We start from the raw sequence: 26485 nt of genomic DNA on the forward strand, positions 1-26485 counted from the left end.
ACGTGGACAGCATTTGGGGGGAGGGGGGAAATGCTCGGAAAATCTACAGGGTAAATAACGCAAACACACACACACATACAGCGTGACCAACCAACATGTCAACCTCCGACCGGGGGGGAAATTGGGGCGAGGTTTTCGGGGGGATGGATTTGTGGTGGACGAATTTCCATCGATCTGCCAACACGTGTCCCATTCGAATTTCCCATTTCGTGCGACAGTGAAAAATTGCTTAATAAGTGTTGGCTTTCCACCTTTTCTGTCGTATGTTTTTTTTTCTCCTGCTTTTGTTTTCCGCTTCATTTGCAAATATTTTGTTCCATTTTCCGCTCCATTTTTTGTGTGTGGAGGTGTGAATTGCCACTCCGAAGGCAATGCAAATATTCTTCCAGTGTTGCATAAACCCGTGCGCTGATAGTGCGGGGCGACTATTTTCTTCCAATATTGATGATTTAGCGATGGTTTAGGGTGTGGTGTGGGAAAAAAGTGTCATCTAGCGATGGAAAACCACATTCGCACCGTCACACCTGCTTCCTGACTGGCTTCGAGAAGGTGCTAACGACACTAACAGACCCTAACCGGGCATATCGGTCAGTGACCGCAACGGTTTGCCGTTTTTAGTAACACGAAAAGGATCTCAATGCACCCAGGTGTGTCCGGCATGTTGCATAGCGACACGAAACACCAGAATGTGGACTGCCGACACCACCTGCCCGTGGTGCCTTGGTGGAAGGTAATTTAAATTTATGAAAATGGAAACTGGACGACGTAAAAGATAACCTTTCGCCTAGCAGTGGTACAAATAAAAATGCATCGTGGTAAATGGGTGCTTAGCATGTCGTACCCGTGGGTACGATTGCGTGCGCCATATCCCTTGTGCCAGCACGTTTTCCACATCGACATTGGGGCTTTGGGTGGAGTTGGAGCCCCAAAAAAAAATCGTCTTCAATTTCTAAACAAAGTCACGCAACGGCTTACGGTGGTTATCAGTGCGGATATTTGCATCATCGAAAACAACATCGGAACCGAGCATTCCCAGTGCCGGTACCGTTACCGAGCACTCGTCCGCTTCGCTTTATCTCTCGCGTTTTTTCCACCCATTACACACCAAAGCACGTGGACACGTTTGTTGGAGCCTTTTGAGCATGCGGTGGGATTTGTCGTTACGATGCGAGCTTTAGCCCCCCAAAACAAGCCATTTCGTGCTCTCCGTGCCACAAGGACAACTATGGCCGCTAACAGTAGATGAGATAGGAGAGGGAGCCATTTTTTTTTTGTTTGGCCACTCTGCCAGCGAGCTCTGGTACTGAAAGTGAACTGAACCGGTAAATTGGAACGTCCGAGAGTGTATGTATGTCCAACCGATCGGCGAAAGGGAAATTCACTCTACTGCATTGCGATGTTTTCTCGGATCGTTAAAGAGTTGTTGCCTGAAACCGGAGATAAAGTGTCCGTTTTTTGCCCCGATTCCTCAACTTCAAACCACTACCAAGGAAACGGCCCTGTTTAATTGTGTCGTAAATGGGAAACAGTTTCTTCTGCTCGATGCAGCATCGATGTAGTTTGAGAGTCGTTATAAATATCGCAAAAATTACGCCACACGCCCGTGACGGATCCGTGCTAAAACTTTTCCAGCAAAATGCCCCAAAAATCAACATCATCATTTTCCACCCCCCCCGGGTGCGCTGTAATTTCATCGCCAGCTAATCATTCATCTTTAAATACTATCATTTACGACCAACGCGCGGAACTCTTTTCCCGCTTGCGTCCGTCGACGCACATTTTCGGTGTGCGCATTGCTTGTTAATGCGTAAGAACAATATTTTCCTTCCAACCGCAAACCTTTCGCGCGTCAACTTTCCGGTTGCGGGTGCGGGGCGAAAAACGCGTTGGCCGTAAAGCGCGGGAGTCTTAATTACTTAGCGTAATTCCATTTGCACTGCGGGAAGGCGTTCCCGGGTTTTTTTCCCCCCGATGCAGTCAGCAGAAAGTCAGCGAAAGAATCTCCTTGGAGCTCCTCCGTAAAGTGGAGCTAAGTGTATTTGTTTTCGTTTTCGCCACGAGTACACAGGGGGGAGGCTAGGAGAGCGCTTTTTAATTCCATCCGAAGGGCGGTGGCGGTACCGGTGCAGATAAGAAATTGTGCTTGCGCATCCCACTGGTCGATGAGCGATAAATTTACTGAATCGAATGCTCCATGGCCTCCTGTGCGTTCACCAGCGCGAATGACGCTTCGTGTACAACACCGAAGCAGAGTTATCCATCAGCAAAGGTAGTGGAAGTGTTTATTAAGATAAATTGAACGAGACCAGAGCCTGATTGGAAAGCGAGGTTAGACGAGCGAGCGAGCGAGATGGCACGGGCAAATGAGCGAGAGCAAACCAGCCGAAACAGAGATGCTGTTGGGGATAATTCTATTACTACACCGGCAGCTTGAGCGAACTGAGCTGTGTGCCGTGCCAAAATTTACAATGCCAGCTATGGCGAGAAGAAACAAGACAATTCACCCTCTGTCGCTAGAGCTCTCGCCCAAACGCACAGAACGATAAATCATAGACCGGAATGAATTTTCCCTATCAGGATTGCATCTGTTTTACCGTCGAGGGTTTTGTGTTTTTTTCTATCCTACCATCGCACCGTAATGAGATATGAAAGGAGCGATTTAAAATCGTTTGCAATTTTCTTTTCCAAACACATCAACTCTGTTCCAACGCCCCAGCAATGGCGCCACATCCCAGCAACGGGCCCGGGAGTAGACGGTATCTAATTTTCTCCTAAATAAACAAAGCACGATTTGGTATCATCTGCATTAACCGTTGTCCGTTCGCTACAGCTACCGATTGGCAGTGTGCATGCAAAAACGGCTCAACAAGCAAGAAAGAGCCTCTAAAAATTAAATCAAATCTGGCGTAATTGTGCCTGTATTGTGTTAGCCGTAGCCGCCCTTTGCCAAGTAATTAGCTCCGCACGAGTCGTGCAGATTTACGATTTACCTGCCGTACGCGAACGCGTGTGTTGGTGGAAATTGAAAGCACTCACCCTTGGTAGAAAGTTGACAGACCGTATCAAACATTGCGCCATGTTTGTGCGACAGCTTCCGCTTCCGTTGAGCGCAGATGGATGGTCGTAAAAATTAAGACAAAAACTTCGCGTTCGCGTTGGTGTGTGTGCGTTTTTTGCTTTCTTTCAAAATGGTTCTTTACATTTTTCCGTTGACACCCTCTCCGGATTCGTCGTTCGCTGGCCGGTAAGATCGTTTCGAGGGAGATGATGAAATCTGTGGCGTAGCACTATCAGCACAACATCAACAAAAATGTTGGGGCAATGGCAAACGTAATCATATTTCATCGTTCACCCATAATAAGCCAATTAAGGTGAGATAGGCTTGTGGAAGCGATAAGCTTCCACTCTGTCCCAGCAACAGCCGTCGACGGGGAGCACCATTTTGTTTGGGCTTTGTTATCCTGGTTGAAGGTTGTTTACGCGCCCGGGCGCCTACTCAAAGCAGAAAGCATTTCGACTTGCTGCTTTATGGGTCGTCATTAAATGTCGCGAATTTTACTCTCCCCACTGCCATCCAGGTGGCACCACACAGCCTCCCTCCACCTCCCAAAAAAACAAACCCGGCAAACGTGCAAGACGATCGTTCCCATTCCCCATCCGGTACGCAGCATGGCCTTTGACTGCTTCCCGTGACCCAAGCGCCACGTAGAAGGATATTAAAAATGACACAAGCCGCGACGCCGGAAAGAGAGCAGTGATAAAAATTAAATCCCTGTCGGGGTGCCATTTTCTTCGCTTCCTACCCTTCCCATCCCTTCCATCCACCAGGTTTTCCTCGCTTGATTCACCCCGGGTGAACCGCAGAGGAGCGACAGTAAGTGAAGGCCTCGAAATGAGAAGATGTTTCCCGGTGATGTTTTGTTTGTTTATCGGACACACTTTAACGACACACTGGGAAAATGGTGACAGAGCGACATCTTTATCGCGCTTTGCGCCCTCTGTCTGTTTTGCTTGGTGCGGTGGCACCTCCAGAAGGCACCGCACAAACGCATACGAACGCGGCGAAACCATCGAGGCGAAATCCCATTTGAAGCAAGTTTAACGGTCATTAGGAGTTTAAAGTGCTGTAAATCCTAATTGAAAATAAAACCATTTGCCAGCAAGTCAAGGCCGGGAGGGGGCGTGCGAAACAAGCCACTACCACAGGCGCCGGGTAACAAGATGCATAGTCAGACCGGCGAATGGCGAGACCGTGAAACTGTTCATTTGACCGATTTTTATTGAACTCACTTCAAGTGTGGTACTTGCCCGTTTGGCGGCGATTAAAGTAGCCGGTAATGTAGTAGTGATGCGCCATAGCGAATGGCTCCGGTCTGGCCAGAAGGACAGCGTAAAACTAGCCCATAACTTCACTTAATGGAGGCGCCAGGTATTTATTGGAAAATCGTCGTTCGTCGTCGTTTAAGCGCCGGTTCGTTTATTCCGGTGCCCTCGTAACAGTAAAGAGGAATCGAATTTGAAACATTACGAGCGCTCCTGAGTGTGTTTTATGATAAACATCCACTACAGCTTACGAGCGTAAGAGACGTTTTTTTTTTTGGAATGAATGACAGCGAAAGCTCAGTTTGTTACAACCGCATTGGAAATAATAAAAGGTAGTTATCATTCTCCTTCAACCTGCAACGGTCAAATGCTTATTCACCGACACTGAAATAGTGTTTAAAGTAAAAACACACTTCAAACATCGATGGTTCCAATTGCATTGTGTGTGTGGCTGCGTTGTTCCTTGAGCACATGAGCACATGGGCATTCACCGTGATGGTTTTAGGATTTGTTGGAAGCTTTGCTCGAGTACGCGCGAGTACTGCTCAAAATGGTGCTCACTGCGAAACGATACAACACGGTAAACATTTTTATCATCCTCCCCACAAACGCTCCGCCAAAGGTTTAGAAGGGAGCTTTTCTCCGACCCCCCCCCCCCCCTCCCTCCCTTTGCATGCCCCTTAATGATATTGTACCGCCAGAACTGATCGTACACGGTGAAACGTTGAATAAGAGAGAGCTGTTTTTTTGTTTGTCGCTGCGTACTGGCACTTATGGCGTAGTAGTGCTGACCTTTCGGGTTTCGTGCGGGTCGGTTGTATTCTGGCCATGGTTTTGCCCGTGTGCCCGAGCACAAACCTGCACGACCGAAGGTGAATTCTTTAACTCCTGCAACGTTGAAAAACAGCACGTGATCGTATCCCTTGCACACGGGAGCCTGCATACGACGGTACCTTTAGCTGCAACGGGATAAAATGCGTCCACCGCTACGAATATTAACTACTATTTCACCGCCCGGAAAGTGACCGCTCTCGGTGGACCCTGGCTGGCGAAGCGTATCGTGAACGCATGCCCCACAGTGCCCGGGCACACTAGAAGGGGAAGCATTTTAAGAACGGCTGATATAAATTCCTCACCCATAATACATCACTGTCAGCGGTTTCAGCGGAACACGAATGACACACCAGTGATTTATCTTAGCGACCCAGAGAGTGCATTACCCCGTGCATCGTTTATCCCGAGGCGAGCATCGGGTCGGTTTTTGCGGTTACCACCGAGCGGCGTCGGCGTTCGAATGGCGAAAGGGCGCTGACCGTGACCGGCTGGACGGGTTTACACCAGGAGTGACGTGTTCATGAGCTTGGACCATAAATAGAGATTTCCAGATCAACATTTCACTCCGTCTCATCGATGGACGATTGTCAGATATTATGGAGTTTGGAGGGAAAAATTTTATACACTCGGCTTACCCAAAACGTGTCGTCTAACATAGCACTAAGCTTTTAATCACCATCGTCGCAGTTTTTTCCCCATCTACGTGACTCACCGATGCTGCACAATGTCTACATCAGGCTGTACCCAATCTGCAATCTTTTCTTAAATGATTTGCTTTTAACACAACTCCACTTCCTTTCTCGACTCTCCAGTCAAGCACAAATCAACCACACCAAGCTCGACTCGTTCGCCGTTCTAACCGTAGAAGCCCCCCAAGGAAATGCTATAAATGGAAATACATTAAAATAAATCATCTTGCACACTTCGCTGCCATGCTTCTGACCGGGTGCTCCACCCATTCGAACAAATAAACCAAACTAAAAGCTAAGCCCCAATGAGAGAAAAAAAACGCACTCACAGAGAGAGACCTTATCCAACCACCACGTAACGCACGGTCGGAAAAGACATTCGAGCAGCCAGATTTATGTGCGCTCGGTGTTTGCCCGAATGGTGGCTCCTTGTGGGCCGAAACGTGTCTCTGGTTGTGGTCGCGTTGCCCGAGCAAAACAACCACCCAGACGGGGCGAGGAATCTTCAAACCTCGCACGAACATGGCAACTTTTTTAAGGGAAGAACTTTCCAAACTTAGAAAACCCTCCACCCGAAACCGTTGTTGCGCTGGCCGGTCGGGTCGGGACAGCGGCAGAACAACCGGAAAACGATGTCATAACTCATAAGATGTGTGCAACCACTTTTTTGTCCGCAGCGTGGTTCGTGGTTTTACAGGCCCTTTTCGTCGAGTACGTTCGAGGCGCTGAGCGAAAGCGTTCTTGGATGCGTTCCACACAGCGTGCCAATCTGAGGCTAATTTATACATTAGAAAGTTACTCAGCTGCCATCGAGTGATAATGGAACCGTGGAACAACTGCCAAACAACGGCTGAAACACTTGCGCTTCTTGCGACTCCCGGGTTGCTACGATTGTGCTGAAATGTAACCGAAACCATCACAATGGCTGCCGATTTCCCAAAACGAGCTAAATTTCTAATTATGAAATGCGTTCGCGTACGTGCGGCCGGCCAAGTATTTAAACCAATCCCAAACCAATCATTAAATAATGAACCACCAATCTGCGCACTAATGGAAACTTATCTTCACGATTTATTCACAAAGCGCCACGGACGCTTCTAATCGTACGGAAATGCCCGTTCTGTGATTATGCTGCCTCAGTACGCTCGATTTATCGCGAGCACAACATCGAAAAGTCCGAGTGCGCGCGTTCGCATGTACGCCATCACCGTTTGAAATCCATCATTAGCCATTATTATACGCTGAAACAAGCTCCTTCTCCCTTCTGCTACCTCTCTCATGCATTCTCATTATGTGCCTCGTGCGTGTGCCTTGCATATATGCTCAACGCGTTCAAACAGACAGCATCACCACCCATCCGATAGGCACCGAATCGATCGGCATACACAAACACCCATCCCAATGGGCCTAGCCGCCTCGTCCACTATTGTCGCTATGGCAGGCTAAATTATTCGCATATAAACTGTTTAACAGATGATTAAATCAATCAATCAGCCCTGTATGCTCGTCGTGAAGCGCATCCGCACCGAACAGGGAAGTGCCGCTTCCAATGTGATGGATTAGACCGGAGAGATGGTTCGCCCGGGCGAACAAAACGAACAAAAGGCCGAGAAGCCGGGCAACATGTTGCTGCATGATCGATTTTGCTGTACAGCTTAAAGTTTCGTTAAAATTTCCCCACGACGAAGAATTCGATAGCACGAAGAATGCACGAATTTCTTCACTGTCTGCTGTGTCATAATTTAAGTCAGTAGGTTTCCCAGCAAAACCACCATCCACGGTAATGATGCTCGCAAGGTTACTAATTGAATTCCTAGGCAATGCAGTACCGAGTCCTGTCCCAATGTTTGCCAATGTCGCCAGAAGGATCTCACCACCCCCATCATACGAACTCGACCGAATTTCTGGCTGGTAAGTTTCGCTTACGCCATGGAAGCGACAATCTGTGGCCCAACTGGTGCCACACAAACACACTCACACGCACACTGACATCCTGGGGGCCTTCGGGATGCAGAATTTAATTACACCGAACGTCGTTGCTCTTGCTCGGGCGTAGAATGGAGACGCCTGGTCACGCGGTACCTAGCGGATTTGGTGTGACATTCACACTCACACACACGCACACACACAGGAGCGAATCAAACCGACCGCACATAACACATGCCACAACATGCCTGAAGGTAGACAAATCGAGCACACCAAACACTGGATAGGTGTAGGTGGTGGTGCACTGGTACTACAACGTGTGGAACATCACGCGGCAACAAACCGTGTATGGATGTTTGCCCGTAAACTTTCTTCAACATTGTTTATCACGATCCTTCCGCATGTGTTCTATTATTTCTGCAGTTCCTTTAAAGCACACGTAAAATGGGAACTGTTACGAAATCCTTATCCGTTATCGGTAGCGCACGGGGAGTTATCTGCATATAGTCACTAGAATCTTTCAGTTTCGGGCCTCGCATCTTAACATAATGACGTACTAGCTCATAGCTTATTCGTATTAGTATTAGTACAAAAACTTCAGGTGATCATTCCGTGGTTGTATTCACTCGAAACTGGGCATTGAATTAGGCGTGGTAATTCGGTCGTTAAAAACACTAAAACACCAGGCGCCTCCATCGTTTTCTCAATTATCGTATAATAAACCATTTATTGTAGATAAGGTTTATTATACAATATGGTTATTTCGCATAGAACCTTAGATTGTCCTTCAAAGCACACGTTACATGGGAACGGTTACGAAATCCTTATCCGTTATCGGTGGCGCACGAGGAGTTTTCTGAAGATGGTTACTAGAATCTTTTTAAGTTTCGGGCCTCTCATCTTAACATAATGACGCACTAGCTCAAAGCTTATTCGTATTACTATTAGTACACTCACTTCAGGTAACTGTGGTTGTATTCATTCGGAACTGGGCTTTCAATTAGGCGTGGGAATTTTGGCCGATCAAGTCGTATGAAGATTGTCGTTAAAAACACCAGGCGCCTCCATCGTTTTCTTATTTATCGTATAATATATCTTATATCTTGTTTGTTTACGAGACCTGATAGTATGACAGTTATTAATTGTCACAAGAAGTTGTATGGCATTATATTGGACTAGGTACTTACTTCCATACCTTTTCAAGCGCTATAACCGCTTCTTGGCCTGTTGCAAAAGTCCTCTAAACCGCTTAGGGTTGAGTGCCGTCGTCAGCCAATCCATTGTCCCAGATCCTTTTTGGCGGACGCTTCAACGCGATCATTCCATCTGAGTTTGAACCTACCACGCCTCCTCTGTCCATGTGGACGACCTAAAAGGACTTTACGGGCTAGGTCGTCCTGTATCATTTTCAAGACACGACTAGCCCATCGAAGCCTGCATAAATCCAGCTTCGTTCATCTTCGATGTATTACATTCATAAATAGTAAAAAACTTGGAAAAATTGGACTCTTCGGTTAATGGCAACAAATTAAACCATGAATAGAAGTTATCAGTAATCGGATTCCGGATTGTTTGTGCTTCAAAACTGTGCATTCATCCCATTCCATTTTCCATTGACTCTAGTAGATCCATTAACAGTGATGAAATTAATTAACGGTTTAATGCTCCTCACACGGTTCTCAGTTCTACACGTCAATCGAATCAATCGTGATGAATTGCTACAATCTTTCCAAAGCAAATAAATTCTTGGGTAACTAACACTATCCTATTGCATTTCCCACCGTACGCTGGTGGTTCTGAACCGAAGCCAGTATCAAACACACACATATAAACGCATCGCTCGAGAAGCGCCACTAGCGTGGTCAGGATGATAAAAGCGTAAATGATTTTCTTAATTAAATAAATCTCCGATAATTGAAAAATAATATATCAGCCAGAGCGGGACGGTACGGTTTGATTGGCGACAAGCTACGTGCGGTTATGTGCGCTGACTGTACTGGACTCTCCCAGCGAATTCCCATTCCCAGTGTAGCAATGCCCCACAGCAAAGGGCCAATTGCTTAGTTCAATTTATGCCACGTCCAATGGCGGTCGGCTAAAACGCATCAAATCGTCCCCTGCTTGTGGCCAATCGAGGATTTCCCGTACCACCCTATACCGTCTCAATCTCAGCGGACACCGCCAATCCTAGACGGTTCGTGTGTGTGAGAAGCAATAGATGTGTGGAAATAATTTCGATGTGCCGGAAAAAGTTTCGCTACCACCAGCGCCATTGGCCTTCGACTCGGTCTGACGGAACGACGCATGGTATGTTTATCTTTGGCATAAGCGAATGACTGATTGTATGTCGTCCTTTACGGTTTCCGCCACCGGGTTAGAAATGGGAAGCGACAGTAATAAAATCATCTTCGACCGCTCGCACACAATTTGGGCCCTAGCCTGCACGGACAGTAAACGTCACGTGAGCGTAACTTTGCCCTTCGCATGCCGGTATGCCAACGTGTCGGATTCTTCCGCCGCTCGCCTTTCAATCGCACGCATTAATTAGACGGAAGAAAAGTTTCCCTAGCGCGACAAAATGGCGTGCGTGGGGTGCCATGCCAGCCGCGAATCTTGAACTGTGACGGAAAGTTTCACCGGGCGCCATTTGCCTTCAGGGCAATTGAGTTAATGTTTTCCTTCAAAATGCTCTATTTACACGTCCGTGTGAGTTTTTGTCAAAAAGTCAACAAAGGGCATGGCAGCCTCCAGCAGCAGCAGCAGCGCAACTGCCGTGCCGGCATGTTCATTCGATGCGACAAATCATTACCACAGTACTTAATGAGATTGTGTGATGAAATTAATAAAAATATTGCTCTTCCCACACGGGCGACACCGCAGCGACCGCACCGCAGAGGCGAATGTTTGTTTGGCGCTGGGCTTGAAGTTAGCAATTTAAAGCAATATGATCAACAAATTAAAACCCTCGCCTTCATTCACTCAAGCTCAAATCGCAACCAGTTACCCAGTGTGACTGATAACTTCTTAATTTAATATCACACATACGACCGTGGACCGATTTGTTCGCTTTAAGTAATTTAAAGTGACACCCGCCCAATAACCATTCAGTCACGTACAGCGGTTGAAACTTCATTATGGGTCGCTGCTACTCATAAACGAATTATCCTTCACCGTGCCTGACAAGCGCGGCCCCGTTTCCGATAAACATGTTCGTTTGCAACTCATTTGGGTGCAAGGGAGTTTTGTTGTTTCTGTTAATATTCATCGAATTTTTCGACCCGTTGGCAGCTTTATCAGTTACATCAACGTCAAGCGCGCACGCGAAGGGAGAAAAGCAAGAAAAAAACATGGGACAGCGCAAAAAGATAACACATCCAGGCATTCGCACCAAATTGTCACACCGCTCCGGAAAATCAAATTGAGCTGACATTTTTCCCATCATTTCGCCGTCCGCCTGCGCCCATTTGCCGTTGCCGCTTTCTTTGTGCTTACCGCGTATGCAAGTATGCAAAAATACTTCTCCACACTATCCGCCACCGGTGAAGTCCTGTGTCGCAGGACACAAAATAAGCATCGTTTGGATTCTTTCCACCCAGACGCGTGGGCATAAATTTTTGATGCGAATGGAAAAATCGCGAAATAAATATTCAGTCTATAATTCATCAATTTGCGTTGTGCTAGATGTACTGCATCGTTCACGTGCATCGGCGCCGTGCCTTTGATCGGAATCTGTCCTCGTATTCGCCGGACTCGTGATGTCACCTTGTCGTCATGCTAGCAGAACCAGCCCGAGCATCGCGTTTCGGTTGGAAGCTGAGGCCGTGTTTTCTGTCCTTCCATCGTCACATGCTCACTCGGGCTCACCAGTTCAGGCTGTGTTTTCTGTGTAGCGCTTCAGTAACCGTCACGAATACGGTGCCGATATGCGGGTGCAGACAATCCAAATGGTTCAGTTGAAATCCCCACACCAATCCTTTGTCCATCCCTGCCTGGGACGCGAGTCGAACATATCCGACTATATCTGTTTGATATAGAATGTTGGCATTTTAGAAGGGCACAGGCCATCGCAAAACGACGTTCGCAAACAAAAAGCGAATCCACTCGATGCTTTATTCACGCGTGTCAAAAGAATGGCGTAACAGGTGGGCTGATAATTGTTTGGCCTAACACATTTATCGCGCTAGAAGATTTTTATCCATATCATATTTCGTTTGTACCAACCTTCAAAGGAATTCTGTCCAAATTTGACAGCACTCGGGCCACAACCTAATGAGCTAGAGCATTTTGTGTGACGCAACTTTTGTGTTTTGAGTAAGCATGGAAAAGAAAGAATTTCGCGTGATGATAAAATATTAGTTTTTGAAGGGGAAACATATAATTAAAGCCAAAAATTGGCTTGATGAAGAGTCTTTGGACACTGCTCTACCAAAATCAACCATCAGATACTGGTATACTAAATTTAAAAGTGGTAAAATGAGCACTGACGGTGGTGAACACAGTGGACGCCCAAAAGAGGTGGTTACTGACGAAAACATTATAAAAAATCACAAAATTATTAAGAACACCCATAATGTGAAACTGATCGAGAAAGCTGACACCCTAAAGATGTCTAAGGAACGTGTTGGACATATCGTTCACGAGTATTTGGATATGCGATAGCTCTGTGCAAAATGGCTGCCGCGCGAGCTCACATTTGAACAAAAACCACAACGATTTGACGATTCGGAGCAGTGTTTGGAGCTGTTTAAGAGAAATAAATCCGAGTTTTTGCGTCAGTATGTTACTGTGGATGAGTCTTGGCTTCTCCACTTCACTCCAAAGTCCAATAGACAGTCATTCGAGTGGACTGGACGCGATGAACTTGCTCCAAAGCGGGGGAAAACGCAACAATCAGCTGGCAAGGTTATGGCGTCAATTTTTTTGGGATTTGCGAGGAATAATCTTAATAATCTTTCTTTAAAAAGGAAAAACCATTAACAACGACTATTACATCAAATTTTTGGAGCGATTGAAGGACGAAATCGCCAAAAAACGACCGCATTTGAAGAAAAAAAAGTTTTGTTTCGTCAAGAAAACGCACCGTGCCACAAACCAGTGAAAACAATGGCAAAAACTCATGAATTAGGCTACGAATTGCTTCGCCACCCACCGTATTTCATAGATCTGGCTTTCAGTGACTAATTCCTATTCTTAGATCCCAAAAAGATGTCCTCTGAGAAGAAATTTTCGTCGGATAAAGAGGTGTTCGCCGAAACTGAGGCCTTTTTTGAGGCAAAGGACAAATACTACTACAAAAAGGGTATCGAAAAATTTAAAGACCGCTATAATTGGTGTATTGCCCTTGAAGGGACGTATGTTGAATACAAAAAAATAATTTGGCCAAAAAAAAGTGTTTTACTGTCATAGGCCAAACAATTATCAGCCCACCTGTTAACAGAAGCAACAGAACAACTATCCATTGTTTCGGCATCCAGTGCCGTCGTGGCCGATTCGCACGAACAAACGCGAAACGAACGCTTAACAAACTTCAAAAAAACAACAACAAACGACACACATAACATGCACAGTACAGCGACCGGAAATGCAAACAAAAGCGCTTCACTCTACCGGTACCAGCAGTGCGTCTGGTGCGTCGTCTAGGTGTGCGCCACCTTCATGCAAGTTGAATCTTTGTCGTTCTTGATGCATGATACGGCTGTACCGTGCTTGCACACTGCTACCATTCGAATCGATTTCAAACCTCCAAACCCATCCCGGCAAGGGCAAATCAATGGGGAAAAAAAGAGAGAGAAAACAGCAGTGGAAGTAGCTCCTTTCCCAACTCTACTCGCCGTTTTTTTTTTTTTTTGCACACATTTTTCATATGCAGCAAAGAAATATTTTTCCTACGAGCTTTGTGACGCATTATGATTAATTGATTGCTGCTACCTTACGACCGTGTCCCTGGTTGCGATATCGATGGTAAAAAATGTCCACTCGGTTCATCCCTAAGCAATTGAAAGCATTAAACATTATTCTGCAACAAAACAACGGTACGGTTCCTGTATGCCACGCGCGGCGTTGTAATCCAACAGTGGAAAATGAATCTTCATTTCCTACAAATTGATTAATGGAATTCAACTTCAAAACTCATCCGAAAGACCGGAAGGGATTTCAACACGATCCAGTAAATGGATGGAATGTAAAATTCAGTTTAAAATAAATAACTTTTTAATTAATTTCAGTATTATTAATGAATACCATAAACTGATGGTTACCACCGAGCGTAATGCGATCTTTGTTGATGCTGCCCACAATGCATGGTTGACAGATTAAAGGATTTGGGGTACGGTGTGTAATTAAACGATTTACATGAACATGGTCTATTAAAAACCCGTGGTTAGAAACACTATTCTTCACGCAGTACTAAAAAATTGGTAGCCAACATAATTTAATACCACACCGAACTAATAATTTCCCATCGTGCCATTTGTGGTCGCATCAAATTGATTCGTTATTGAAACATACGACCAGCACACAATAACGCGCCCGGTGGACGCACCCGCCTTGCTGGACGCTTTTTGTTTCCGGGTATCGCTTTTTCATATAATCTGATTAAATGCTTAAACACTTTATGGAACACACGAAAGGTATCGCTCTCAGCAGCAGCAACCGAAAGCTTATGCACAGCAATTAACTGGAACACTTTCCCATTTGTTCGCAGGTGTCCTGGATGCGCAAGCGGGACCTGCACATATTGACATCCAACATCTACACCTACACCGGCGATCAGCGGTTCTCCGTAATCCATCCGCCCGACTCGGACGACTGGGATCTGAAAATAGAGTATGCACAGCAGAAAGATAGCGGAATTTATGAGTGTCAGGTGAACACCGAGCCGAAAATAAATCTCGCCGTCTATCTGGACGTCACAGGTCAGTATCAGAGTCCCCGGGGGCCGGGAGAGCGAGAGAGAGTGAGAGAGTGAGAGAGAGACAGAACACTTTCCTTGCTGCTACTGTTTTCTGTTTTTCCCTCCCCGAAGCGTACATTTCCATCCCATTTTCCGTTTTATTTCGAAAAGCTTCTGTTGCTGCTGTCCGAAAAGCTGTCCAAGATTTCCTCTTCCATTCTTTACTTTATTCAGCTACTTGTTTATGTTTGCTATTGTTTTGTTCGTGTTGGTGAATGTTGTTCTTTTTTTCGTTTGTGCCGTTTGGGTTTTTTTTGTTTTTAATTCTTATGAGGAATTGATAGTCAGTTAAGTATAGTTGCTAAAATAACTAATCTATGACATGCCTGTCTAAAGCAGTACTCCTGTACTCCTGGAAAGTAGAGAGCATTTTTGTTTAGGGTTTATCTACTTTAGCGGAGTTAGCGGAATACTTTAAACACACTTTACCCTTAATCTGTCCGAATAATCATTCCGGTCGTCTGTCGAACGATCCGATCTACAAATGACTGTGGTCTAACCTTTTCTTCCGTTTTTGTACATTATATCGACCATAACCACACAGCGGCTGGGGATGGGTTTGAAGAAGAGCCAGAAGACATCAACAGAACGAACAATGGGAAAAACTCAATCTTGGGAAGAAAAAAGCAACAAACACCACCTTCATATCTTCCTCACACGTCTTTTTTCCCATCGTAGCCCCTTTTGTAAACCGAACAATAGGATCGATTCTGTCAGCTGGTCCAATAGCCTCCCAACACTGTTCTGTAAGGAATGAAGAGGGGTGGGACATCTACCCACATAACACTTTCAACAACAACGAAGAAAAAAAACGAACACCCCCACCGGAAATGCACGCCACATTGGCGAGCATAACCGGAGGACATAGTGAAACCCGATCCGCCGAAAGGTCAAGGCTGGAAGGAAGCTTCTTCGCCTTTCGGAGCATGAAAGTTTGGGTGACCTTTTTCGCTTGACTCGGTGCACTGCCCACCGGTCACCGGTTGTCTGCCGGTTCTTAACCGAATCCGCTTCTGAACGACTAGTTGACTTTTTTGAAGATTTTATTTCCAGCACCATTATTGGAGAGGAGGAGGGTGAAACAGCGGAAGCGGAGAGTAAAGATGTTTCAGCACAATGGCTTTTCGAGCCATGCTTTTAGAGTGGACGATTTTGGAAAATGTATTCTATTTTATGGTGCAACGATCCGTGGGGAAATTGAACGTTTATAATCAACATCGAACCGAGCCGGGTGGCGGGGGTGTGGAAAGGATGAATAAAGCAGGATGCACAGTACATCGACAGGATGGCCGTGCTTGCAGCATGGCCATCCCAAGACGTACACAACAATAAAGATCGTTTGTCATTCGATTTATTACATGTTTATTAAGCTTATACGCAATCAGCCAAGCATTCAGTCGATCAGTCGGCCATTGCTCGATCGGTAGAAGAGACAGAGGGTTGTTGAAAAATTCCCTCCAGTAATCATCAATCCACCTCAAACAGAAAAAATACCTTTCCCCACACCAACGCAATTCTTCACCCAATCAAGCTCAGTGCCCCACAACGTTTTTCTTTGCGTTATGTTTTGCACACTTTCCAAACATTAGAATAAAGCCGCACCCTCTCTCCTTCATTTGTCGAAGCAAAAACATAATACATTAGTTTCCGTGTGTTAAGCCACAAACACACACCCGACTGACACCTTCCAATAACACATAAATCTGCAGCGCGCAAAACAATGTTTTGTCAACTCTCGGTCTCTGCAAAACTCCCGGACCTCCGCGCGCGCGCTTGGAAATAAATCTTTCTTCGCTCCGCAAATCTGGCTGCTTGGTTTTAGGCCATCCCCCAAAATCCATTAAAAGCTCGATTTCTTTTCACCACAAACCAGTACCCCAGTTCCAACCCCCCGAGGGGGGGTGGGAGGGAGAAGGTTGGTTTTTGCCCCACCTTTGGCAGGATTTTATGTGCAAACCTTTCTTATTTCATTCCGTTCCGTACTTACCGCACTCATCATGGCCCAATCCCCTTTACCCGGCACCATACATCTCTCGGTGCCGTTTGCTTTATTTTATTCCGTTTGCTACGTGATCATGCTGGCCCGGTGTGCTGGCAGGATCGTCTCGGTTTGTGCATCCCTACCCCCCACCACCCCCAGCTCGAAACGACCAGCACCCGAAAAGTTCCGACAAAACAAGCAATTTTTCATCTGATCCTCCTTCTTGCGTTTTTATTCATTTTTACTCACAAAACCCACCGGCAACATCCCCGCGATTCGTGGTGCCCTATACGCCGTCCTGTACCTACCGCACAGTCTCACGCTCATACTTACTCTCTATCTCTTTCTGTCGCTCTGTCTGTATCTTTCTGTTTGTTTTTTCTTTTTCACCCGCATGCCGAACAGATGAACGGGAGTTTGCCCAAGATTTCTCCAAGTATGGTCCAAACACTGGAGGAAAGCACTTTATCGGTGCCATTGGACTAGGTAATGGATCATATTTTTTCAGCTTCAACCCGAATCCTTCACACACACACATACACAAACCTACTGCAAGCGGTAGTGAGAGTCCTTGTTTTTTTTTCGTTCCTTCCTCTCAGTTCCAACCCAAGTAACGAACGACTGGTTAGTTTCTCCCATTACCACCAAAGCCATGTTCAACAATACCACATTATATATCTTCAAGCGTACTGTTCCCTTTTTTTCTGTTAATGCCCGTAGGCAAACATTGCGAAAAGGGGGGCAAAAACACACACCCACACACCCGATTCATTCCTTTCCACCGGCTCGGTTGAGGTTAAAGTTCGTGGCAACCTAAAGCATATTTTAACTCTCACTCTCCCGCGCACGGGGATTAGCTACGGGAATGCATTAACAACCGCGCTTTGTTTTCGTGAGAGCCATTTGCCCATTTATCAGCAGAACGCAAAGAATCATTCGGGTTTCGGGTGTCTGCTGCCACGATAAAGTCTTGCCGCCCGGAATTGAACAAAAGCGATCCCGGGGGGCTTCATGTGGGCTTTAATCCATTTCGAAACTAATCCAACCGAGTACAGAAATAACGCCGAGTTTATGGTTACCGTGGAGCAGCCGTTTACTACTATTCACATTCCACCGGCACATTAAAAATAGCAGCACAGTGAAACTCGTTCCTCGTTTAACTTTTTTCCCCCATTCTAAATCAAATCCGGTCCCCCGAAATGGTATGTGATCTTCGGTGCGGGAGCTTCAATAAAACGCTTCCCAGAAATCACTCAACGGAACATACCGACGCGTTTTTTCGTCCTCTTCGTGTTGGGACGGTTTTCCTTTTATTTCCCGCTAAGCTTCACACACACACATACACACACAAACAAAGGAAAGGTTCGCGAGCTTAATGTAATTTCCCTAATAAAGAGCTTTCGGTTCCCGGGTGTAGTTTACGCGAAGGAAAATGAACATTCCGTAGTGCAATATTTGGGCCACCGTTTTCCGGGGGCCACTTTCAATCGTTTTCACGTTTTTTTTCCTTCGGTTTAACAACATTAAACCGGACCGATATTGGACACCATTTGTACAGTGGGGGAAAGGGGGAAATTGTCCTTATTAGGTACACGAGCACGGCTCGAAGAAAATGAAGGGATCGACAGTGCTGTTGAAATTTCAAAATGATTGTGTTCGTCTTGTTTTTTTCGTTGTTTCCACCGGAATCCGACTACAAAATAGCAGCAGCAGGATTTTTCCTCGACTTTGGCGAAGAAATTTAATTACAGCACCAAGTGGGCTGTTTCGCACGATGCCGGAGGCTTTATGTCCGCCCATCGACCGTGCCATTAAAATGTCCTGCAATTGCTACAAAATGTTTGGCAGATGGTTTCAAGATTTCTTTTCACTTCTTGATATTCTCGAGTGTCATTGCCGTCAACATTACTTGTGCACTCCACCGCACTGCATCCACTCTAAAGTGTAGAGACTCCACACATTTTCCAGTGATAAAAGGCACACCACATGTGTTTTTTGTCTTAACAACCTAACGTTCCAAGAATCGAGGAACTTCTTCCGGCCTTTTTTTTTTGTTTTGCTTTTTTTGGACTGTAATGACAGTTCATGGAGGCTGAACAAACATTCCCATCACACAGTGCTCACGGTAGCGCATTGTCATTCATATCATTCGACCATTTTGTCACTTTCCACACACATGCACACATTTCGATTGTGTAGGAAGCCATCTTCGTCATCCGGATGGCAAACCTGAACATCCAGTGCCTTATCAGAGGCGCATTTATTTTCATTAGTCATTTGCTGGTGTGCTGTTTATCCGTTACCGTAAGCCACTGCACGTTCTACGAGCAACTCGATACGGACACTCCCTCACCCCCGGGCCAGCTTTCGGAGACCTCGCTCGGCACCGTTGGAAAGTGTCGTTTGCTTTGTCGTTGTCATTTAAATTTCCCGTAGCAAACACGACACATCACCTTTTTCCCTGCCGAAGGTGCCGCGGCTCGTTATTCCCCCCCCCCTCCCCCCTTCCCCCGCCGCCAGTCATGGCCGGGCAGATTTGGCGTCAAAGGATGGATTTTCCTAAGCGTTAACTGTTTTTCAAGTCACACTCATTTAGCATCACATATGGCGTGACGTGGTGTGCCGTGGCGGGCACCCAACGAACGAAAACACCGAAACCCATCACGGCAGCCCCGGTACGACACACTTCAAGGAATATACGCTCCAGCGCGTTCGAAGCGCTCGAAGCATGACTTTCCGGGCTGGCCGGCTGGATGTGTAATGTGAAACACGAGAACTGATCCAAAGCATTCGGTTGCATCGTTTTTTTTCTCTCTTCTGTTGGTGCTCAAGTTCCCAATGGGTATACACATGGTGTGCTTTTCATTTTCGACATCCGAGCCGTGCTTGTGCTTTCTTCGGCAAAGGTAACCTATCCGAACATTATTGTCACGTTGACCAGTTTGTAAGCTAAAGATTTTTCGACCATTTTTTTTTTCGCTCTCTCTCTCTTCCGCTCTCTACGTTGATTACAAAAGGATCGTCAAGGCACGATATGTGGCTCCATCGTACTGCTGAGCGCTCGTTTTGTTGGATTCGATTTTCCTCAGCTCATGACAGTGGAGCTCGACGTTGTCATCAGGGTTCTAGCGTTGTTCTGAGCCGGCCCTGCCTTGTAAAACGAACGTTTGCTGTCGGTTTTGCGCAAAATGAGATGGTATTGTAAATGGAACACGACATCCGTTCGAAATCCTTAATCGGTGGCACCGTCTTACATTACCACACGCTCCGTTACAATCGCAAACAAACCGACCATGTTCGGTCGGAACGGTTTTGTCCACCAAATGCCTTACAATTCGTGCACTTCGATCGACGCAAAAATAACCAAAACGAAAAAGAAAAAAACGGATAACCTTGCCTTTGCAAGGGAGCACACAATTCGATTCGCTTATCGAAAACGCGCTCGTCCACAGGACCACGATGGGATAGTGACAAAGTGGAAATTTTAAAATTAAAGCAATCCTTATCAACAAGCGCCCAAATTGAGGATTAACTATTGATTGGAGCTATAACTTTGGGTCTTTAGTGGTATGGTTCAGCTTTGGGCTTTAACTTTCGTTGGATGGAATTCGCCGGAATTGGAACCCGCAACAGGAAATAGTTCAGGAAATAGTTGTACAATACAGCGGAAGGGACTGTAATATATGTAACAATTTACTAAACTTCCTTGGTGATCATAGTGAAAAATACTGCAACACTAACTTTATGACAACTTCAAACAAAATGGTTGTTTGGAATGCATTTTGTAAACCGCTTTTGACATGCAAATTTCTCTCTCAAACTAATTTGTATTCATAAAAAAGAAACTTCACCCATCAAGCGACGCGTCCCAAAGCGAGAACACGCTGCCCTGTTTGTCTGCACCGGTCCCGATGCTCGATCCGTTTCGCTTCCACCCGTTGGATGATTCATTTGAATGCAGTATCATTTTTCATACTCATGAATGTAATTCTTCACAATCATTTGCTGCACTATTTTTCACCCCACCGAGCTTCCCTTCATTTCCCGCGGTCCGCGCTATCGCGATCGGCGAAATGGCCAAACGAGTTACAAATTTGCTTCTTCCGCGCATAGCCTACTGTGCTTTGCACAAATAAACTTCACCACCCAAAAAATCCCACAACTACCCACTGACAGCAACAATAACGCCCATAATTCATCGCCGACGAGGAGTCGACTTTTGGCCACAAGTGCAACACGAGCGACTCGGCCAGCGCCACACGCGCCAGCAATTGGGGGTGGGGGGTTTAATCACAAAAAATGGCCAACGTCAAACACTCGCCAAACAAGGCACGACATTTCCTTTTCCGATCGCTGTGGGTGGTGGTGGTGGAAAATGGGCGATAAAGAAATGGGAGAATTTTCAATTTTGGACTTTTGGTATTGCTTCCATTGCCGAATTTGTTGCCGCCGGAGGTCACGTGGACGTCGTGTGAAAACTGTGGCGAAAATGGGCATTTTCGGGAAAGAAAATTATGATTTAAACCCCTTTTTTTTCTTTCCTGCACGAAAGAAAACTGTCCGCCCCCCACACACGAACAACGGGAATGCCACGTAATCTTTAACTGCCCGACGTTTTGACGTGCCGTACTTGCCTCGGGGCCTTCGGGGCAAAGCAGTGCTCACCGACCGACCGCAAGGCACAAGTTTATCTATTATGCAAATGTTGATGCTCAATGGGGCGACAACATACGAGCGGAGACAGCACTTTTGTGCGCGAGCAGGAAACTTCATCGGGGTGGTAGACCGAACTAGTTTTCCACTCCTATTTGTTGGAGTGTTTTTTGTTTTCTGCTTCTAAAACCTTCTATTTCACAACTCGCTTTTCTGGATCGAATAGTGACAAAAACCGTAGGACCAAACTTGCCGGCAAAGATTACGAAGAGTTTTTCGTAAGAACGTCAGGGCAGCGGCCCAGAAGCGGTACATAGATAGGAAAGCAACATTCTTCTGCTTGTTGTAAGCATATTAGACACCGACCGACCTACCAAAACTAAAAAGGCACACACACATACAAAACAAACAACATCACCCAACAACAACAGGCGACATAATCCGTGCTGCAGTGCTGCAATAAATCATTCCTCCTTTATGCGAGCACACTCAGTCCGGTTTTCTAGCCACCATTTTTTTTTCCGTTCCGTTCCGGTCCCCAATTCCTCCGTTTTACAGTGGTGGTTCCTGTTTTCCAAATCCGGCAAACCCGGGTGTGGCCCCCGGTCCCGCGAGAGAACCGAAGCGATCATCCTCACCCGTCACGGTGTTTCGTTTCGTGGCCCGGTTCGGGATCGAGTTTTCCGTCGGTTGGCGAAAACTGCTGCTAGATCTGTTGTTATCTGTTGAATTACACTATCTATCTGTCAGGGAGGTTTTGAGCTCCCAGCTCGAGTGACAGGAAGGACAACTTGCCGCTGTGTAACATGCTGGCAATGCATAATGCCAGCACGGCCCTGTCTCTCCAGCTTCGGCTTAAGTACACATTTATATTTCGCCAAACATACACGCGCCATATGAAAGTTTTCTCTCCAACTCGACAACAAAAAAAAGGCCACCCTCAATCCCCAAACCCTTTCCAATTCCACTCGTTTTCTGCGGACCTGGCGTGCAGGCAATGGAAGGATTGATGCCACCACAAAACGGCACCAACCACGGGCCGGATATGATGTGTCTGTACGCCGTGAACGCGTTCACCCACTGCTGTCAGCCGTGGTGCGCGCGGTACAAACGAAGGAACGCAATTACTTAAACGTCAAAACAATGGCGAATGATAAATAAGCGTCTTTTCATGTGCATAAATATGTTGCTTTTGGGGGGTTTTAGGGTCTTTCCGACCCACACCGCTCCAGTGTTGCTGCACGACAGCGTCATCATCATCATCATCGTCGTTCTCCGTTGGCGTCATCGTCACAACAGCGGACGCAAGATGAACACGATTCCCACGGGAACGATCATAAATTTGAATAAATAATCCCCACGACCCGTGGTGTCGTTGCGCTTGCAATTCCAACTCCAGCCAAACACAAATACATCTTCGAGGAAGTCGTTTGCACAGGATGCATCGCTTTACGTTAATCCTCTGTCACCGTTCGCGCCCCGGGGCCGGGTTTCGGTAGTAACAATTTCCGCACTGGTTGCGTGACGGTTGTCGCCCGGAACTGCTCGCGTATTCCCGTCATCGGTGTGGACTTCAAAGGCATTACCCTCTTTCGGGGTGTTGTGAGGGTCGCTCGTGGTGATCAGTGCCGTTGATGAGATCCCAATTAGGGCGAAATTTACCCTGCTAATGGAGGATTTATGCAGAACGCGCCGCGCACACTCACGGCGTCCCATCAATTCGAGCGCCGTGTGTGTGTGGGCCAAAGCGCTTGTTAAGATCGTTTTGACTAATGCGTGCGTACTTAACTGTCGCGCCCTCCGCGTTTCATTTCAGCGTTTCGCTCCCGTAAAGGATTAACTGCTGATCCGATCCCGATCCGTCGACGGGCCGCACGGTGGATGCACTATTTATGAGGTGGGCGCCTGGTCGGGGGAGGCGGAAAGCTAACAACTTACCCCGCAAAGTGCAATCATTCGAGATTCATTACCCGATCCGCATCATTGCACTCAATTTAATGCTCTTAAAACCTCGCTTCCTCCGTGCACCGCTGCTGGACCGGGTGGGCTGATTTACGTGACTCTTGCTGTGGGCTTAATCACGGCAAGAGCTAGTGATTCCATCGACCGTTGGTGCCCGATCACGATATTTCGCTCGTAATTCGAACGGGATTCTTTCGCGCCGGCCAACCAAAGGAGCCAAATCCCCCCATCACACACACACAAGCGGGCGCGTGTTTTGCTCCAATAAATTGTTTAAATTCCCCGAACGTTCGATCCGCACACCCGGGACAGTGTAGCATGGGAAGTTGTAGTTAATAACAACCCCGGGTTTAATCGAACACTGCGCGTTTAATCCGACAGGTCACGAGGGGGGGTGGAGGAAAAATCGCAAAGCAAAGCTGGCAGCTGGCACACCGTGCTGTGCACCACCCCGACAAATAACTTATCATCAAGCCACATTGGCACGGAAGCGTGGGATTTGGCCGCGACATGACCGTGTGACTTTTATCCCATCATCATCATCATCACCACTACCCGCCCTCAGTGTGGAAAGCTTTTTCCGAGCAGGATTGGAATGAAAAGTTAAAAACACACACACACGCACTGGGAAGCTTCATTCAAAGCCCGCCGAATGGAAGCTGATGTTTTGTTGCAGCGTCGCTCGGTCGCCATAAATCAATGGCTCGTTAATCTCGATGCATTCATTATTATTGACCATCATTTCTAATCTTTGCCCCCAGCGCGCGCCTAGCCGGTGCAGGTAGCGCAACGCGCAACTTCTAACGCAGAAGGATGATGAACATACACCGTCGGGAAGGGAAAGTTTTTTAAGCACTCCCAATATGCCACTGCACAGTTGCTTAATAGTAGCGCTGGGAATACCATTTTGCATCTACTGCTCCCGACACAACGCATTATAAATACATTACATCAAAAACAAGACCCCCCCTCTCTCCGGGCCCACCGCTTCTACTCCCCATGCGAACGACCGGCAGAACTAACACGTGTAGTTGATTGTTTTTTTTTTCGTTTGTTGCTCACTCGACCACTCGACTTTCCAAGCGATGTTTTTGCGTGGAAACCTATGCTGGGCCACAACCTAGAAAATGGTACACACCGCTACCTAAACTACGCGCTGGTTTGCTTTTATTTTTTGTTCTTTCTCACACACTCCTAGGTGGGACTTCCCGGCGGCTTCCCTCCGGGGGGAGTAGCAGTAGGGTTGAAATATAGCGTTGTTTCGGTACGTGAAAGTGATTTTTAATGGTATTATTTATGGACCGGTACGCTTTAAAATTTGCTTAAACAATTTATCAAACACCATGCACACTGTTTGGTCCTCCGTTCTCTCCCGGGGGGGGGGGGGGGGGGGACTCCCGAACTCCCACGCCATGCGAGAACTTGCAGGCAAAGGTCTGTGCCGAACAGGCCCGTTTTGCCACCATGGAAAGCTTCATTACGATCGGCCGGTTTCAACATCGTCAGCATTCGCCCCTTTCTGCGTTCGGCCAATTTGTTTATATTCCATGCATATGCATACCCTCCTCCCCGCCATGTTTGAGGCATCACTGAGTTCCTGCGTAACTACTTTATCCACACCGTAAAATTCAGTAAGCCTATGGGTAAAGGTTCACCTTTATCAACAATTTCCCACCCCACCCCAAAATCAACTCTCCCGGTGGAGCAACGGCAACCGGGGGTGTGTACGTCCGAAATGAACTTGATCGAACCAACAACACGAAAGCTGTATTATCTCGAAACTCTCACCCCTTTCCACACTCACACACACACTTTTAACCCAGGGATCCTGGGAAAGGATAACCGAATTCGACCAAAATACGAGTAATGGTACTTTTGCCCTACCTAACCGACCGGTACGGCAATGTACCTGCTGTCCCACCCCCACACCAAAAAAGGAAGTAAAATTTCGTTACGCTACACACCAACACGCATAAAGCCACCCGATCTTCACCGCACCCAGGCCGAATCCGATCCGATCCGAGCGCGTACAACCGATGCAGTCCCGTCGGCAGCACGAGCAACGATGCAAATGCAACCCAGAAGTCTGTCCCGGTTGTGTCTGGTGCGCTGGTACGCGCAGATATGGTGGGATAATTATAATGATATTATAAGCGCCCGTACGACCGAATCGAATAACTTTATTTTCCACCCATTAAACGCTTCCCCCCCGCGCCCCATTCGGTCGGGAAGGGAAACACTCGTTTGGTGGTTGATTTTGCACCACTTTTTTGTTCATCCAGCGAGGTGTGGGGGTTTGTTTTTTTGCTTAATTTAATGCAAACCTGCGTTAAATTGTACGTTTGGGTGAGGAAAAAACACACGCCCCGACCCGGTTGTTCCCCAAGCCCCTTTTTGTATTTGGAGACGGCGCGCAAAGTGTGTGTTCCGATTCGGCATTGTCTTCGGTGGAACATGTTTTTCGGGCAAGCGTTTTTGCGCGCTGAATTATGGCGTCTCTTCCGCTGCAGGTGCAAATGTGACTTTCCATTTCACCAGACCAGATAAACGGTTTTCTCGTGTAGCAAGCAGAAAGTGCTCTCTTTTCCCTTGCCAGCGCGATGTAAAATAGGACAGTGTAACCAGGACCAACCCATGCCCGGATTATGTGGGCATTAAGCATTAAAAAAAACCCAGCATTGATTTCACGTACGAATCGTGATCATTATCGTTTATCTAACGACTTCTCTGTGGGGCGGTACGCCAGAATGTGTGTGTGTTTGTGTGCATGATTTGCTATAGCATCGTACCCCGTGTGTGACACGGACAAAAAAACCAAATACATCGCAAATGACGCAAACAAGCGGGCGGCAAAGCACCCTTTTTCCGAACGCCGCCGTGAAGCGCTCTGGATGCTCGGGATGGATTAAATACCTTGGCAGGGACACGCACGGGCCACGTACGATTTACCAGGAAAAAAAAAACAACATTCACCATATCTGTTGTGGATTTTATGTTTTTATCCCAGCCCGGAACTGGTACGCCCGCGCGGTTCAATTTTGCGCTCCATTATCTTTGCGTTTACGTAACGAGATTAAAAACCGTGCGTCGATACGTTTTGACGAGTTGAAACGCGGAGTTTCACTGCCGCCCAATTCCCAGCTCGTTCTATTCCGTCCAATCTAT

The 26485-nt window shown here is 46.8% G+C and overlaps 1 protein-coding gene across 4 annotated transcripts in view; it reads left to right on the plus strand.

The window, feature by feature from the left end:
* The window catches only part of LOC128310434 (uncharacterized), a 162911-nt gene that overhangs the window by 125567 nt on the left and 10859 nt on the right, over nt 1–26485 (plus strand). For 2 of the 4 annotated variants that reach the window (XM_053047076.1, XM_053047075.1), the window contains exons 6-7: nt 14476–14686; nt 17111–17191. In XM_053047076.1, the coding sequence (XP_052903036.1) occupies nt 14476–14686; nt 17111–17191 (292 nt within the window). The remainder of the gene's footprint in view (nt 1–14475; nt 14687–17110; nt 17192–26485) is intronic. The other 2 variants (XM_053047077.1, XM_053047078.1) reach the window with 1 other exon arrangement.

The sequence above is a fragment of the Anopheles moucheti genome, chromosome 2 (assembly GCF_943734755.1).
Source record: "Anopheles moucheti chromosome 2, idAnoMoucSN_F20_07, whole genome shotgun sequence".
Lineage (NCBI taxonomy): Eukaryota > Metazoa > Arthropoda > Insecta > Diptera > Culicidae > Anopheles > Anopheles moucheti.